General features: G+C 36.9%; 1 protein-coding gene across 1 annotated transcript in view; it reads left to right on the forward strand.

Moving 5' to 3' along the window:
* ACADM (acyl-CoA dehydrogenase medium chain) overlaps positions 1-9,658 on the forward strand; it is a 30,639-nt gene extending 20,981 nt beyond the window's left edge. The window contains 5 exon segments of the mRNA XM_021678126.1: positions 2,155-2,295; positions 2,886-2,981; positions 7,531-7,749; positions 7,751-7,780; positions 9,122-9,658. Of these exon segments, the coding sequence (XP_021533801.1) occupies positions 2,155-2,295; positions 2,886-2,981; positions 7,531-7,749; positions 7,751-7,780; positions 9,122-9,193 (558 nt within the window). The 3' untranslated portion in view covers positions 9,194-9,658.
* Positions 9,659-13,456: the final 3,798 nt, after the last annotated feature.

Consider the following 13,456-nt stretch of genomic DNA (forward strand, 5'->3'; position numbering starts at 1 on the left):
TTGAGTTCATCCTACATACTAGGCACTATTCTGATATTGGGGATACCATATGGATCAATACAAACAAAAATCCCTGCCCTTGGGGAACTTACTTTCTAGTGACAGAGACAGATAATTATATTGTATATATTTAGACCTCCATAAATCTTTTTTTGAAATATATGGGCATTTTATAGATTTGTGAAATTTGATGTTTTTAAAATGTTTTGTGTTTTAGAAGTCATCTGGCTTGAGAGGAAGTACAGGAAGCATTTTGGTTTTAAATGTTTTAGTGTTTGGGGACGCCTGGGTGGCTCAGTCAGTTGAGCATCAGACTCTTGGTTTCAGCTTGAGTCATGATCTCAGGGTCCTGGGATTGAGGACCACCAGCTCCACACTCAGCGGGGAGTCTGCTCCCTTGCTCTTTCTCCCTCTCCCTCGCGCCCCCCCCCCCCCCCCCCCCCCGGGGGGGGGGTCTCCCCCCTTCTTTTTTCCCCCCCCCCCCCCCCCCCCCCCCCCCCCGGCTCGCAGGAGTGCAGGCTCACTCTCTCTCTTTAAAATAAATCTTTAAAAAAAAAATGTTGTAGTGTTGGTGGAGTGAGTCTGGAAAATAGGCTAGAGTAAACTGTTTTTTATAAACAGTGTTTTCTCATTATATTGAGTGAGGTCTAAGGCACTAGAGCTCACTGACTTATAAAGGCAAAAAAAAAAAAAGATGTTGCTTCTTTCTTGGTAAAACTATATATTATTGTTACCATTTCTTCAGTCCTAGAGGTAGACTATGACTATTAAGGCAAGCAAGTTAGAGAGTTTGTTTACAGCTCTGTGCTCCCATTTCCTCTGCTTCTCACGCTGTTGATTAAAAACAAGATTAAAATTTTTTTCCTTAAGGAGAAGAGTCACCATATCTGCAACTTCCTCCCAAATAATTCAGCAAATAATGCTAATAGTTAACACACACAAAGGACAGAAATAAAGCCAATGTGACAAAATAATTGGTGAATTGAAGTAAAGAGTGCGTAGGTATTTGTTGTATTACTCTGATAGCTCCTCTGTTCATTTGAAAAATTTCAAAATGAAAAGTTGAATATAGCTACTTTGGCAGTTTCTTATAAAATTAAATATGCACTTACCACATACCCAGCACTCCTAGATATTTATCCAAGAGAAATGAAAACAAGGGCCTCTACACAAGTGTTTATAGCAACTTTATATAACTGCTAAAAACTGGAGTGACGGGAATGTCTGTCAGTGGTGAATAGGTAATGGGTATATGGTGCATCCCTATAGTGGAATACTACTCAGCAGTAAAAGAAAGAAATTACTGAGCAGTAGCAATATAGGTAGATCTCAAAAGCACTCTGCTAAGTGAAAAGTTAGACACAGAAGGCACGTATTACTTGTTATTCTCATTCTACTTAACATGACATTCTGGAAAAGGAAAAATTAATGGACTGAAGTCAGATCAGTGGTTGCTTCAGGTTGGGAGTAAAGTAAGGGAGTTGACTTAAAAGGGGCACAAGCGAGTTATTGGGGGTACAGAAATATTCTGTATCTTGATTGTGGTAGTGGTTCCACACATATATTTGTCAAAACTGTTAGAGATTTATATGTAAAGAGGGTGAATTTTTCTGTATGTAAATTCCACTTCAGTAAACCTAATTTTAAGAAAGAGCTGGTACATTATTTTGCTAGCTCCATTAAGCTAAATTAAACATCCTAAATCAAAGTATGTTTGCTAAATGCTTTTCCTGACATTCATGGTAAAAAAGATAGTCTTCACACATATGAAATTTGTCTTTGTAGTGTAATATGTGCATGTAGACCTTTAAACTATTGTTGGTTTCAAAGTTTGTGAAACATTGTTTTAGACTAGGAGTTGACAAACTTGTTTTGTAAAGATCCAGTTTATAACTATTTTAGATTTTGAGGGCACAAGATTTCTGTCCCTAACTACTCAGTTCTGCTATTGTAGCAAGAAAGTAGCCATAGATGATATATAAACAAATAGGTATTGACTGTAGTCCAATAAAACTTTCTTTACAAAACAGGTATTAGAAGCCATCGTTTGTCGACCCGTTTTAGATAATTGCAGAAAATCCTAAAACAGAGGTTAAAGCAAAATTCATGTTAGCTCAGAAAGTGTTCCTTAATATATATTGTTTTCCTTATTAGGAATTAAATATGGGTCAGCGATGTTCAGATACAAGAGGAATTGTCTTTGAGGATGTGAGAGTGCCTAAAGAAAATGTTTTAATTGGTGAGGGAGCTGGTTTCAAAATTGCAATGGGAGCTTTTGATAAAACCAGACCTCCAGTAAGTAATATCAATGACTTGACAATCTTTAGAGGATCTTTTATTTATTACGTTGAGTAGTTTTATTTTAACATGGTATATTTTGTATGTATTTCTATTTTTTCTTTTTTTTGGGTGTGTATTTCCTTTTTAATACCTACTTTTATTAAGGATGGAGAGATACTGTCATTTTTCTTTATTTTTTTAGAATTGTTCAACTGTCTTGCTGCCTGTTACAGAAATTGTTTTAGCAAATATAAAATTACTGTAGTCACTGCTAGGTTGTTAGAGGCAGTCCTTACTTGATCATTCCTGCTGTTATATGCTCATTTCCTCTTCCCTTAGTCATTAGGAATATTTCCCTGAAGAAGCTTTCCCTTGTTAAACAGAAGGAATGACTTTCTAGGCTATGATCCTCTGCCTCACAAATGCCTTTAATTCATAAAAAATATAAATTGAAATGCTTGTTCTCCCCCACCCCTTCTTTTGTGGCCTGAAGGTATAGGTCATCTGTTTATATAATCCTTAACTTAGAATTTTAGGCAAATAGTCATTGAACTGTGTTTTAAAGACAACATTAACTTATGCTTTGTAAAATGTTAAAATACTAGGTAGCAGCTGGTGCTGTGGGGCTAGCACAAAGAGCTTTGGATGAAGCTACCAAGTATGCCCTGGAGAGGAAAACTTTTGGAAAGCCGCTTGTAGAGGTAATTTTAATACTGTACTTGCTGTGCTCAAATCATACTCAGATTAAAATCCAGAGTCTTTACAGTGGACTTCTGTCAGCCACACTGGCCTTTTGCTGTTGTCTTCACCTTTACTCCCCACCCGCCAAATAATCCACTTCCTCATTCATTTCACTAATGAACCTACCTTCGTCACCCAATGTAAAATAACACCTCCAACACTCTATATACTAATCCCACTTGGGTTTTTTTTTTCCATAGTTCTTAACACTACTCAACATTATATCATGTTTGTGTTTGTTTATTGTAAGTCTCTCCTTACTCTCCCATCTGAATGTAAGTGCCATACAGGCTATGAATTTCTGTTTTGGTAACCCTTATACTCCTAGCACTTAGAATACGTTTCCATTATGAACTTGTTTCATCCATTCAACAGATAGTAACTGAACACCTACTATATTAAAATACTAATAATCGGATATGTTCTCTGTTCCAAGCACTGTCCTAGGGGTTTTACATGTATTAACTCATTTAATCTTCACATTACTGTGGAGTGGGGACTCTTAGTCCCATTTATTGCATGTAAAACATTAGGTCCACCTAATATATGATGAAACCAAGACTTGAACCCAGGTAGTCACTTAAAGAGTCTGTCCTTTTGCATACTTCATGTTCTATTTCCAGGAATAGAAAAGAAGTTTGGTGTAGCCTCTGTACTCAGGAACCTTTAACTTTACTATGGAGATAGGATACATATCTTAAGACAAAGATACGTATCTTAAGACAAATACTAACAAATAATATAGAGCCATATAAGATTAAGTCCCTAAGTAAGAGCTTATAGACCTGGTTAGAAAAACCAAAAGGAGAAACTGTCATGGGTGGGCTAGAGACATTACAGGGATTGTGAACTATGTTTAGAACAGGATTTCTCAAAACATGGGCTGAAAAGAAACTGAATGAGACTCACTGGGATTTTTTTATCACAATCTCATGGGAGAAGCATGGACATCTTATACCAGGTTGCCAAAGCTGTGGTGGTACGAGGGCTTCTATTTATTGCCAGTGGGAATATAATTCACTATAACTTTTATGAACCACATTTTGGCAATATATCAAAAGTGGTTTTTCTACAACTGTATTTCACATGTGTCTTTCAGGTTTACTCCCATATGTGCAATATGACATATCTATAGCTTATTCATTTCAGCATTGTGTAGAAACAGCCAAATACAGAAACAACCAATATGCTGATCATCCATACAGTGGAATATTTTGCAGCTATAAAAAAGTATAAAGAAGGGGCGCCTGGGTGGCTCAGTTGGTTAAGCGACTGCCTTCGGCTCAGGTCATGATCCTGGAGTCCCTGGATCGAGTCCCGCATCGGGCTCCCTGCTTGGCAGGGAGTCTGCTTCTCCCTCTGGCCCTCCCCCCTCTCATGTGCTCTCTCTCATTCTCTCTGTCTCAAATAAATAAATAAAATCTTAAAAAAAAAAAAAGTATAAAGAAGTTCTTTATATATTACCATAGAAAGCCCTCACATTTATTGATAAGCAAAGCAAAATGAAGAACCATCAACATGGTAGGCCAGCATATTTGTAAAAAAGGAAGAGACTATAGATGTATTTGCTTATGTATGTTTATAATACCTCTGAGAAGATGAAAAACAGTTAACTTGGTTACCTCCAGGAAGGGGAATTAAATGGGGTTGGGGACAGCAGGGATGATAGGAGGAAAGTTTGAACTTCAAACTGGTGGATGAATTATCTATTCAAAAAATAGAGTGAAAACTAAAACAAAACAATATGAAAGAATCATTGGCTTAGAAGAATGGGCACAATCAGGCAGGTAGAAATAAGGGAGGAGGGCTCCTGGGTGGCTCAGTCGTTGAGCATCTGCCTTCAGCTTGGGTCATGATCCCAGGGTCCTGGGATCGAGCCCCACATTGGGCTCCCTGCTCTGTGGGAAGCCTGCTTCTCCCTCCCCCACTCCCCCTGCTTGTGTTCCCTCTCTCGCTGTGTCTTTCTCTGTCAAATAAATAAAATCTTAAAAAAAAAAAGAAATAAGGGAGGATATTACTCTCCTTGTTCCACATAGGAATTATTTATATTGGGTAATAATTGTCTCCTCTTAAGACATAATTATTATGCTACTCTCAAGCAACTTGTCACATTCTAAAGTATTGTGTGTTTTTTTTTAAATACAGTAAATATATGAAATTGAACAGCTCAGTTTTTTGTTTTGTGTGACCTTTGGTGCATATTAGTCTGTATACAGTCATAACTTGTGTGGTTTTTATTACCTTTTAGTCTTCAAAACACATTTTGATGTTGCCTATGATACAAAGCATCTTTTTAATAATTTTAGTATTCTTGTTTCTAAATGCCTACAGGCCTTCTTTTAATGTGTATGATTTTAAAGCATATGTTCCATTCCATCTTCATTGTAGAATAATTTATGTGATACAGTATAAGTAAAATTAAATAATAAAATTGCTCGGGGGTGGAGCAAGATGGCGGAGGAGTAGGAGACCTGGATTTTGTCTGGTCTCAGGAATTCAGCTGGATAGGGATCAAACCATTCTGAACACCTACGAACTCAACAGGAGATTGAAGAAAAGAATAGAAACAACTCTGAACAGAAAAGCAACCACTTTCTGGAAAGTAGGACGTGCAGAGAAGTGAATCCAAGGTGATATTCCTACACTGTTGGTGGGAATGCAAGCTGGTGCAGCCACTCTGGAAAACAGTATGGAGGTTCCTTAAAAAGATGACAATAGAGCTACCATACGATCCAGCAATTGCACTACTGGGTATTTACCCCAAAGATACAAATGTAGGGATCTGAAGGGGTACGTGCACCCCAATGTTTATAGCAGCAATGTCCACAATAGCCAAACTGTGGAAAGAGCCAAGATGTCCATCGACAGATGAATGGATAAAGAAGATGTGGTGTATATACACACACACACACACACACACACACACACACACACACACACACACACAATGGAATATTATGCAGCCATCAAAAGGAATGAGATCTTGCCATTTGCAACGACGTGGATGGAACTGGAGGGTGTTACGCTGAGTGGAATAAGTCAATCAGAGAAAGACATGTATCATATGACCTCACTGATAGGAGGAATTCTTAATCTCTGGAAACAAACTGAGGGTTGCTGGAGTGGGGGGTGGGGTGGGAGGGATGGGGTGGCTGGGTGATAGACACTGAGGAGGGTATGTGCTATGGTGAGCACTGTGAATTGTGGAAGACTGTTGAATCTCAGATCTGCACCTCTGAAACAAATAATGCAATATATGTTAAGAAAAAAGAAAAAGAAGATAGGAGGGGAAGAATGAAAGGGGGGAAATCGGAGGGGGAGACGACCCATGAGAGACGATGGACTCTGAAAAAGAAACAGGGTTCTAGAGGGGAGGGGGGTGGGAGGATGGGTTAGCCTGGTGATGGGTATTAAAGAGGGCATGTTCTGCATGGGGCATTGGGTGTTATGCACAAACAATGAATCATGGAACACTACATCAAAAACTAATGATGTATGGTGATTAACATAACAATAAAAAATTTTTAAAAACCTCCATAATCCCATTGTCCAGAGATAATTACAGTGACCATTTTGCTCCATATCCTTTTTTTTAATGAATATATTTTTCCAAAGCTGTAACCATACTATGTATTTGAAATTTTCACTTACCCATACATGGTGAACATATTTCTATCGTATAACATTTTGGCCGTACAACTGATAGAAGACTTACTGTCTTTTATTGAAAGTGTTTGGTTTATGTCTCCTCTTCGATTATGAACTTCTAGAGAGAGGATAAGAAGCATTTTTATTTGTCCTTGTCATCGTGCTTACTTTCCTCTGTCAGCATCTGATACAGTATGACGTTATTTTTCACTGTATCTATCTATAATAATTTTCTTTAAAAAGTCCCCAGCAGGGTCATCTGGCTAGCTTAGTCAGTAGAGCATGTTAACTCTTGATCTTGCGGTTGTGAGTTTGAGCCCCACGTTGGGCATAGAGTTTACTTAAAAAAAGATACATACATTAAAAAAAAAAAAGTCCCAGGAGGGTACATATAATTTTTATGGTATTTTTGCCAAAAATGCATAACTTCATTCCAGCTCTGAGAAACATCACACAAACCCGAACTGAGGGACATTCTACAAAAAAATAACCACTCAGTGTTCTTCAGAAGTGCTAAGGTCATAAAAGACAAGGAAAAACTGAAGAATCTAACAGCCTGGGGAAGACTTAAGAAGAAAAATACAGTTGAAATCTTGGATGGGATCTTTGAACAGATAAAGGACATTAGTGGAAAACTTGGCCAAATTTGAATAAATTTTATAGTTTAGTTGATAATACTGTAGTAATGTTAACATCCTATTCTTGATCATTATATTGTGGTTATGTAATATGTTAACTTGGAGGAAGCAGAGTGTAACTTTTAAGTCTAAAATTAGTTTTAAAGTTTAAAAAAAAAGTTCTAGGAGAAAAACTTTTAAAAAGTTAATAGATATCCTTAAACTTTTTTCTTTTTAATTCTAGCACCAAGGAATAGCATTTTTGCTGGCTGAAATGGCAATGAAAGTTGAACTAGCTAGACTGAGTTACCAGAGAGCAGCTTGGGAGATTGATTCTGGTCGCCGAAATACCTATTATGCCTCTATAGCAAAGGCATTTGCTGCAGATACTGCAAATCAATTAGCTACTGATGCTGTGCAGATTTTTGGAGGCAATGGATTTAATACAGAATATCCTGTAGAAAAAACTAATGAGGGATGCTAAGATCTATCAGGTAAGGTTAAAAATGATTTTTATTGTTTTTTAGGTAAAAGAATATTCATAGATGACACATTTCTAATTATTTAGGGATTTCATGCCATTAGGAATAATAAACTATCATAGGGGCGCCTGGGTGGCTCAGTCAATTAAGTGTCCGACTCTTGTTTCAGCTCAGGTCATGCTCTCGGGGTCATGGGATCAAGCCCCACATTGGGCTCCACTCAAGGCGTGGAGTCTACTTGAGATTCTCTCTCTTCCTCTCCCTCTGCCCCTCCTCCCCCCTCATGTGCTCTCTAAATAAATAAAATCTTAAAAAATAATAAACTATCATAAATGGCTATAAACCAGTTTTTAAAACTAATTAACACAGAAGAATGTTACCTTTAAGTATATGCCTTAAGAGAGAATAGGCTAATAAAGTAAATGGTACAGATATGTACATATATGTCTGGATCAGCCATCTCTGAGTCTTAACATCCTAGCCAATTGTGATCCACCCTTTGCTCTCCTAAAACTATGCATATCATTTAAAATTATTTTATTTTGAATCTTGCTTGACAACTGTTGAATTAATTGAAACCATATTTGGGGGCGCCTGGGTGGCTCAGTTGGTTAAGCGGCTGCCTTTGGCTCAGGTGATGATCCCAGGGTCCTGGGATCGAGCCTCACATCGGGCTCCTTGCTCATTGGGGAGCCTGCTTCTCCCCTGCCTGCCATTCCCCCTGCTTGTGCTTGCTCCCTCTCTCTCTCTGTCAAAGAAATAAAATCTTTAAAAAAAAAAAACCAAAAAACCATATTTGGGAGTAAAACAACATGAAGAGATAGTGATAAAGTGATAGTAACCATTTGGTAGTAATAAATTGCTAGGGTTAGAGGTTTAAACTGGAAGTAAGGACTGGCTACTAGGAATGTCTTAAGTTAAAACCAAATCCTTCCAGCATCTTTTTCTTTAGCAACTCTGTTCCTTAGTCAGCAAGAGAGAAAAACAGGTGTAAGAGTAAAAATGGAAAATGACTGAAGATGACAACTAGCTAAAAACAGTTCAGAAAAGTTGGATAAATATTTTTGCAACATTAAACTTTAGATTTCCCAAACTTTTTGAAATGTTGATATCCTTTGATTTAAGACTCTCTCCCAAAATTTTGGTAAATGACTTTTTATAATTTAATCTTTAGAGAATTATATTTTCATGGTTTTACAAAATCAGGTTTTGGAATCTCTGTGGATTACAGACCCTATATATGGTTTGATTCAGTTTGGTATTACAGTGGAGCTTATAGTACTGTCCAAAATACTGAGTAAGTTGAAGTATTTATGAAGATATTTCATCTACATGTATTCTTTTTTCTTGCAGATTTATGAAGGTACAGCACAAATTCAAAGACTTATTATAGCCCGTGAACACATTGGCAGGTATAAAAATTAAAAAGATAGCTATAGAAACATAATTAATTGTTGAGTGATTAGAATACAATCCACTGTTTAAGCTCCAAAGAAGAGAAAGAGCTTTAAGATTTTTTCTGGTAAAACTTTAAAATAAATACTGTTAACTAAACCCATGCAGCTGATTCTAATACTAGTTTTCCACTTTTGTTTAACTTTATGACTTGCTTTTCCTCAAAAAGATTAGGTTTCATTAAAATTATGTGTTACCTTTAGTACTACTGTATTTGAATTACATTAACCTAGGAAAGTACATTTGTTTTGTTAGGTTAACCACTTAAAGTAACAGAAGTTCTTTGGATTTCAGTATTTTTCCAATGACATTTTTGAAAAGTGGGCTTATAAAAGTATTCAGAATGTTCCAAAATTTACATTGAGGGGGGCGCCTGGGTGGCTCAGTCGTTAAGCATCTGCCTTCGGCTCAGGTCATGATCCCAGGGTCCTGGGATCGAGCCCCGCATCGGGCTCCCTGCTCCGCGGGAAGCCTGCTTCTCCCTCTCCCACTCCCCCTGCTTGTGTTCCCTCTCTCGCTGTGTCTCTCTCTGTCAAATAAATAAAATCTTTAAAAAAAAAAAAATTTACATTGAGGAAGCATTATAGGATTTGGATGCCATCATATAACTTGCTAGTGTCTTTGTAGATTTAATGGTATTATATTAGGGGGAGTTCATTTTGCTACAATTTGGAAAGCATTTGTTTTCAGGTTTGTACAATAATACTCAAAAATTTGATGTTCATATTCTCCCACCATACAATGAACAGAAGTTACTGAAAATCTTGTTTAATTCTGAATCTACATTTCACTTGCCTTATTTAGAAATAAATCAATAAAATTTGCCTTAAAATATTTTTACATGAATCCTGGTATCTGGGTAGGCTTTGGTCTATTGTATACATCTCATTTCACGTGCATACATTATAAAAATAAATAAAATTTTTCAGTGCCAATTAGTATATCTGTTTGTATTCTTTCCAGGAAGTTTTATTACTTCATGTAATAGTGTACGCTTGATTTATTTACTGTGATGAAAAAAAGTCATGTTCTGATTTTGAACTGCATGAAGTTACCTTCTTATTTTTCACTAGATGATATTATTAGACATCTCAAAAAATATAAATATAAAATAATGCAAGAAACAAAGTTTGTGAATTTAATATTTATTTGTAATCTTAAACATCAAATACTGCCAAAATATGTTATACTAAATGGTGTTTCTGACACCATTTTGATTCTGACACCAACTGGGCATCCTATGGTTCAATCCTATTCTGACATTGACTCCAAATCATTAGCATCGGATTCCACAGGTTTAAGGGCTCAGTCCCACCAGACAACACTCAACTTCAGGTACCAGTCACAAGTGCTGGGTACCCAGGCTATCCCAAAACAACAATTATAAGAATACTAGCTGGGCTTGAGAAAAGCAAAGAAGACACTAGAGAATCTCTTAATGCAGAGATAAAAGAACTAAAAACTAGTCAGGCCAAAATAAAAAAATTCCATAACCAACATGCAAAACTGACTGGATGCAATGATGAGGATGAATGAATCAGTGACATAGAAGATAAAATTATGGAAAATAATGAGGCTGAAAAGAAGAAGGAAAGAAAGATTGGATCACAAATGTTGACTTAGGAAACTCAGCAACTCCTTAAAGCATAACAACATTCATGCCATAGGAGTCCCAGAAGAAGAGAGAAAAAGGGCAGAAGATTTATTTGGGCAAATTATAGCTGAAAACTTCCCCAATCTGGGGAAGGAAACAGACATCAAAATCCAAGAAGCACAGAGAATGCCCATTAAATTCACCAAAAGGCAGCCATCCCCAAGACCTATCATAGTCACATAAAATACACAGACAAGGAAAGAATTCTGAAAGCAGCAAGGGAAAAGAAATCCCTAACCTGCAAGGGAGGATAGATCAGGGTTGCAGCAGATCTGTCCACAGAGACTTGGCAGGCCAGAAGAGAATGGCAGGATATATTCAACATGCTTAATGGGAAAAATTTGCAGTCAATAATACTTTATCCAGCAACACTGTCATTCAGAATAGAGGGAGAGAGAAAGAATTTCCCAGACAAAAACCAAAGGAGTTCATGACCACTAAACCAGCCCTGCAAGAAATATTAAAGGGGGCTCTTTGAGTGCGGGAAAAAAAAAACACCAAAAGCAACAAAGACTAGAAAGGAACAGAGAACACCACCAAAAATAACCAACTTTACAGGTAATACATGGCACTAAATTCATATCTATCAATCAGTAATCACCCAGTGTAGATGGACTACATGCTCCAATCAAAAGAAATAGGGTATCACAAGATAAAAAAACACAAGACCCATCTACATGTGGCCTAAAAGAAACTCATTTTAGATCTAAAGTCACCTGCAGATTGAAAGTGAGCAGATGGAAAAAACTTCATCATGTCAATGGACATCAAAAGAAAGCCGGAGTAGCCATACTTGTTTTCAGCCAAACTAGATTTTTAATCTAAAGACTGTAACAAGAGATGAAGAAAATCATAATTAAGGGGTCAACACATCAAGAAGATCTAACAATTGTAAATATTATTCCCCCAACTTGGGAGCACCCAAATATATAAATCAATAACAAACATAAAGGGGCACCTGGGTGGCTCAGGCATTAAGCGTCTGCCCTCAGCTCAGGTCATGATCCCAGGGTCCTGGGATCAAGCCCCGCATTGGGCTCCCTGCTCAGTGGGAAGCCTGCTTCAATCTCTTACACTCCCCTGCTTGTGTTCCCTCTCTCACTGTGTCTCTGTCAAATAAATAACATCTTAAAAAAAAAAAGTAACAAACAAACTCATTGATGATAATACAATAATAGCACCCCTACATATCTTCTAAGTAAAAAAAAAAAAAAATCAAAAAGGAAACAATGGCTTTGAATGACGCACTGGACACATGAACTTAACAAATAGATTCAGAACATTTCATCCTAAAGCAGTAGAATACATATTCTTTTTAAGTGCAGATGGGATGTTCTCCAGATTAGCCCTCAATAACTACAAAAGGATTGAGATCATACCATGCATATTTTCAGACTACAACACTATGAAACTTGAAGTCAACCACAAGAAAAAATTTGGAAAGACCACAAATACATGGAGATTAAAGAACATCCTACTAAAGAATGCATGGGTTAATCAGGAAATTAAAGACAAAACAAAAAAATACATGGAAGCAAATGAAAATGAAAACACAACAATCCAAAACCTTTGGGATGCAGCAAAGGTGATCCTAAGAGGGAAATATATTGTCATACAAGCCTACCTCAAGAAGCAAGTCTCAAATATACAGCCTAACCTTACACCTAAAGGAGCTAGCAAAGGAACAGCAAATAGAGCCTGAAACCAGCAGAAGAAGGGAAATAATAAAAATTAGAGCAGAAATAAACAATATAGAAGCCAAAAAAAAAAAAAAAAAGGCAAAGCAAAGCAAAAACAGTAGAACAGACCAATGAAAATAAAAGCTGGTTCTTTGAAAAAAATTAAGAAAACTGATAAAACCCTAGCCAGGCTTATCAAAAAGAAAAGATCACAAATGAATAGGTGAAATAAATAAAATCACAACAAAAGAGGAGAGATCACAACCAACACCACAGAAATACAATTATAGGAGAATATGAAAAATTGTATGCTAACAAACTGAGCAATCTAGAAGAAAGGGACTAATTCCTAGAAACATACAAACTACCAAAACTGAAACAGGAAGAAATAGAAAATTTGAACAGACCCATAACCAGCAATGATATCAAATCTGTAATCAAAAATCTCCCAACAAACAAAAACCCAGGGCCAGATGGCTTTCCAGGGGAATTTTACCAGACTTTTTTTTTTTTTCTTTTTCTTTTTTCTTTTCTTTTCTTTTTTTTTCTTAGTAGGTTCCACACCTAAAGTGCAGCCCAGTGTGGGGCTCAAACTCACAACTCTGAGATGAAGACCAGAGCCAAGACTAATAAAAGTCAGACACCCAACTGAGTGAGCCACCTGGGTGCCCCTCTACCAGACATTTAAAGAAGAGTTAATACTTATTCTCAAACTGATCCAAAAATAGAAATGGAAGGAAAACTTTCAAACTCATTCTAGAAGTCCAGCATTACCTTGATTCCAAAACCAGACAAAGACCCCACTATAAACGAGAATTACAGACCAATATCCCTGATGAACATGCATGCAAAAATTCTCAACAAGATACTAGCAAATCGAATTCAACAGTACATTAAAAG

The sequence above is a fragment of the Neomonachus schauinslandi genome, chromosome 4 (genome assembly GCF_002201575.2).
Source record: "Neomonachus schauinslandi chromosome 4, ASM220157v2, whole genome shotgun sequence".
In the NCBI taxonomy this organism is placed as follows: domain Eukaryota; kingdom Metazoa; phylum Chordata; class Mammalia; order Carnivora; family Phocidae; genus Neomonachus; species Neomonachus schauinslandi.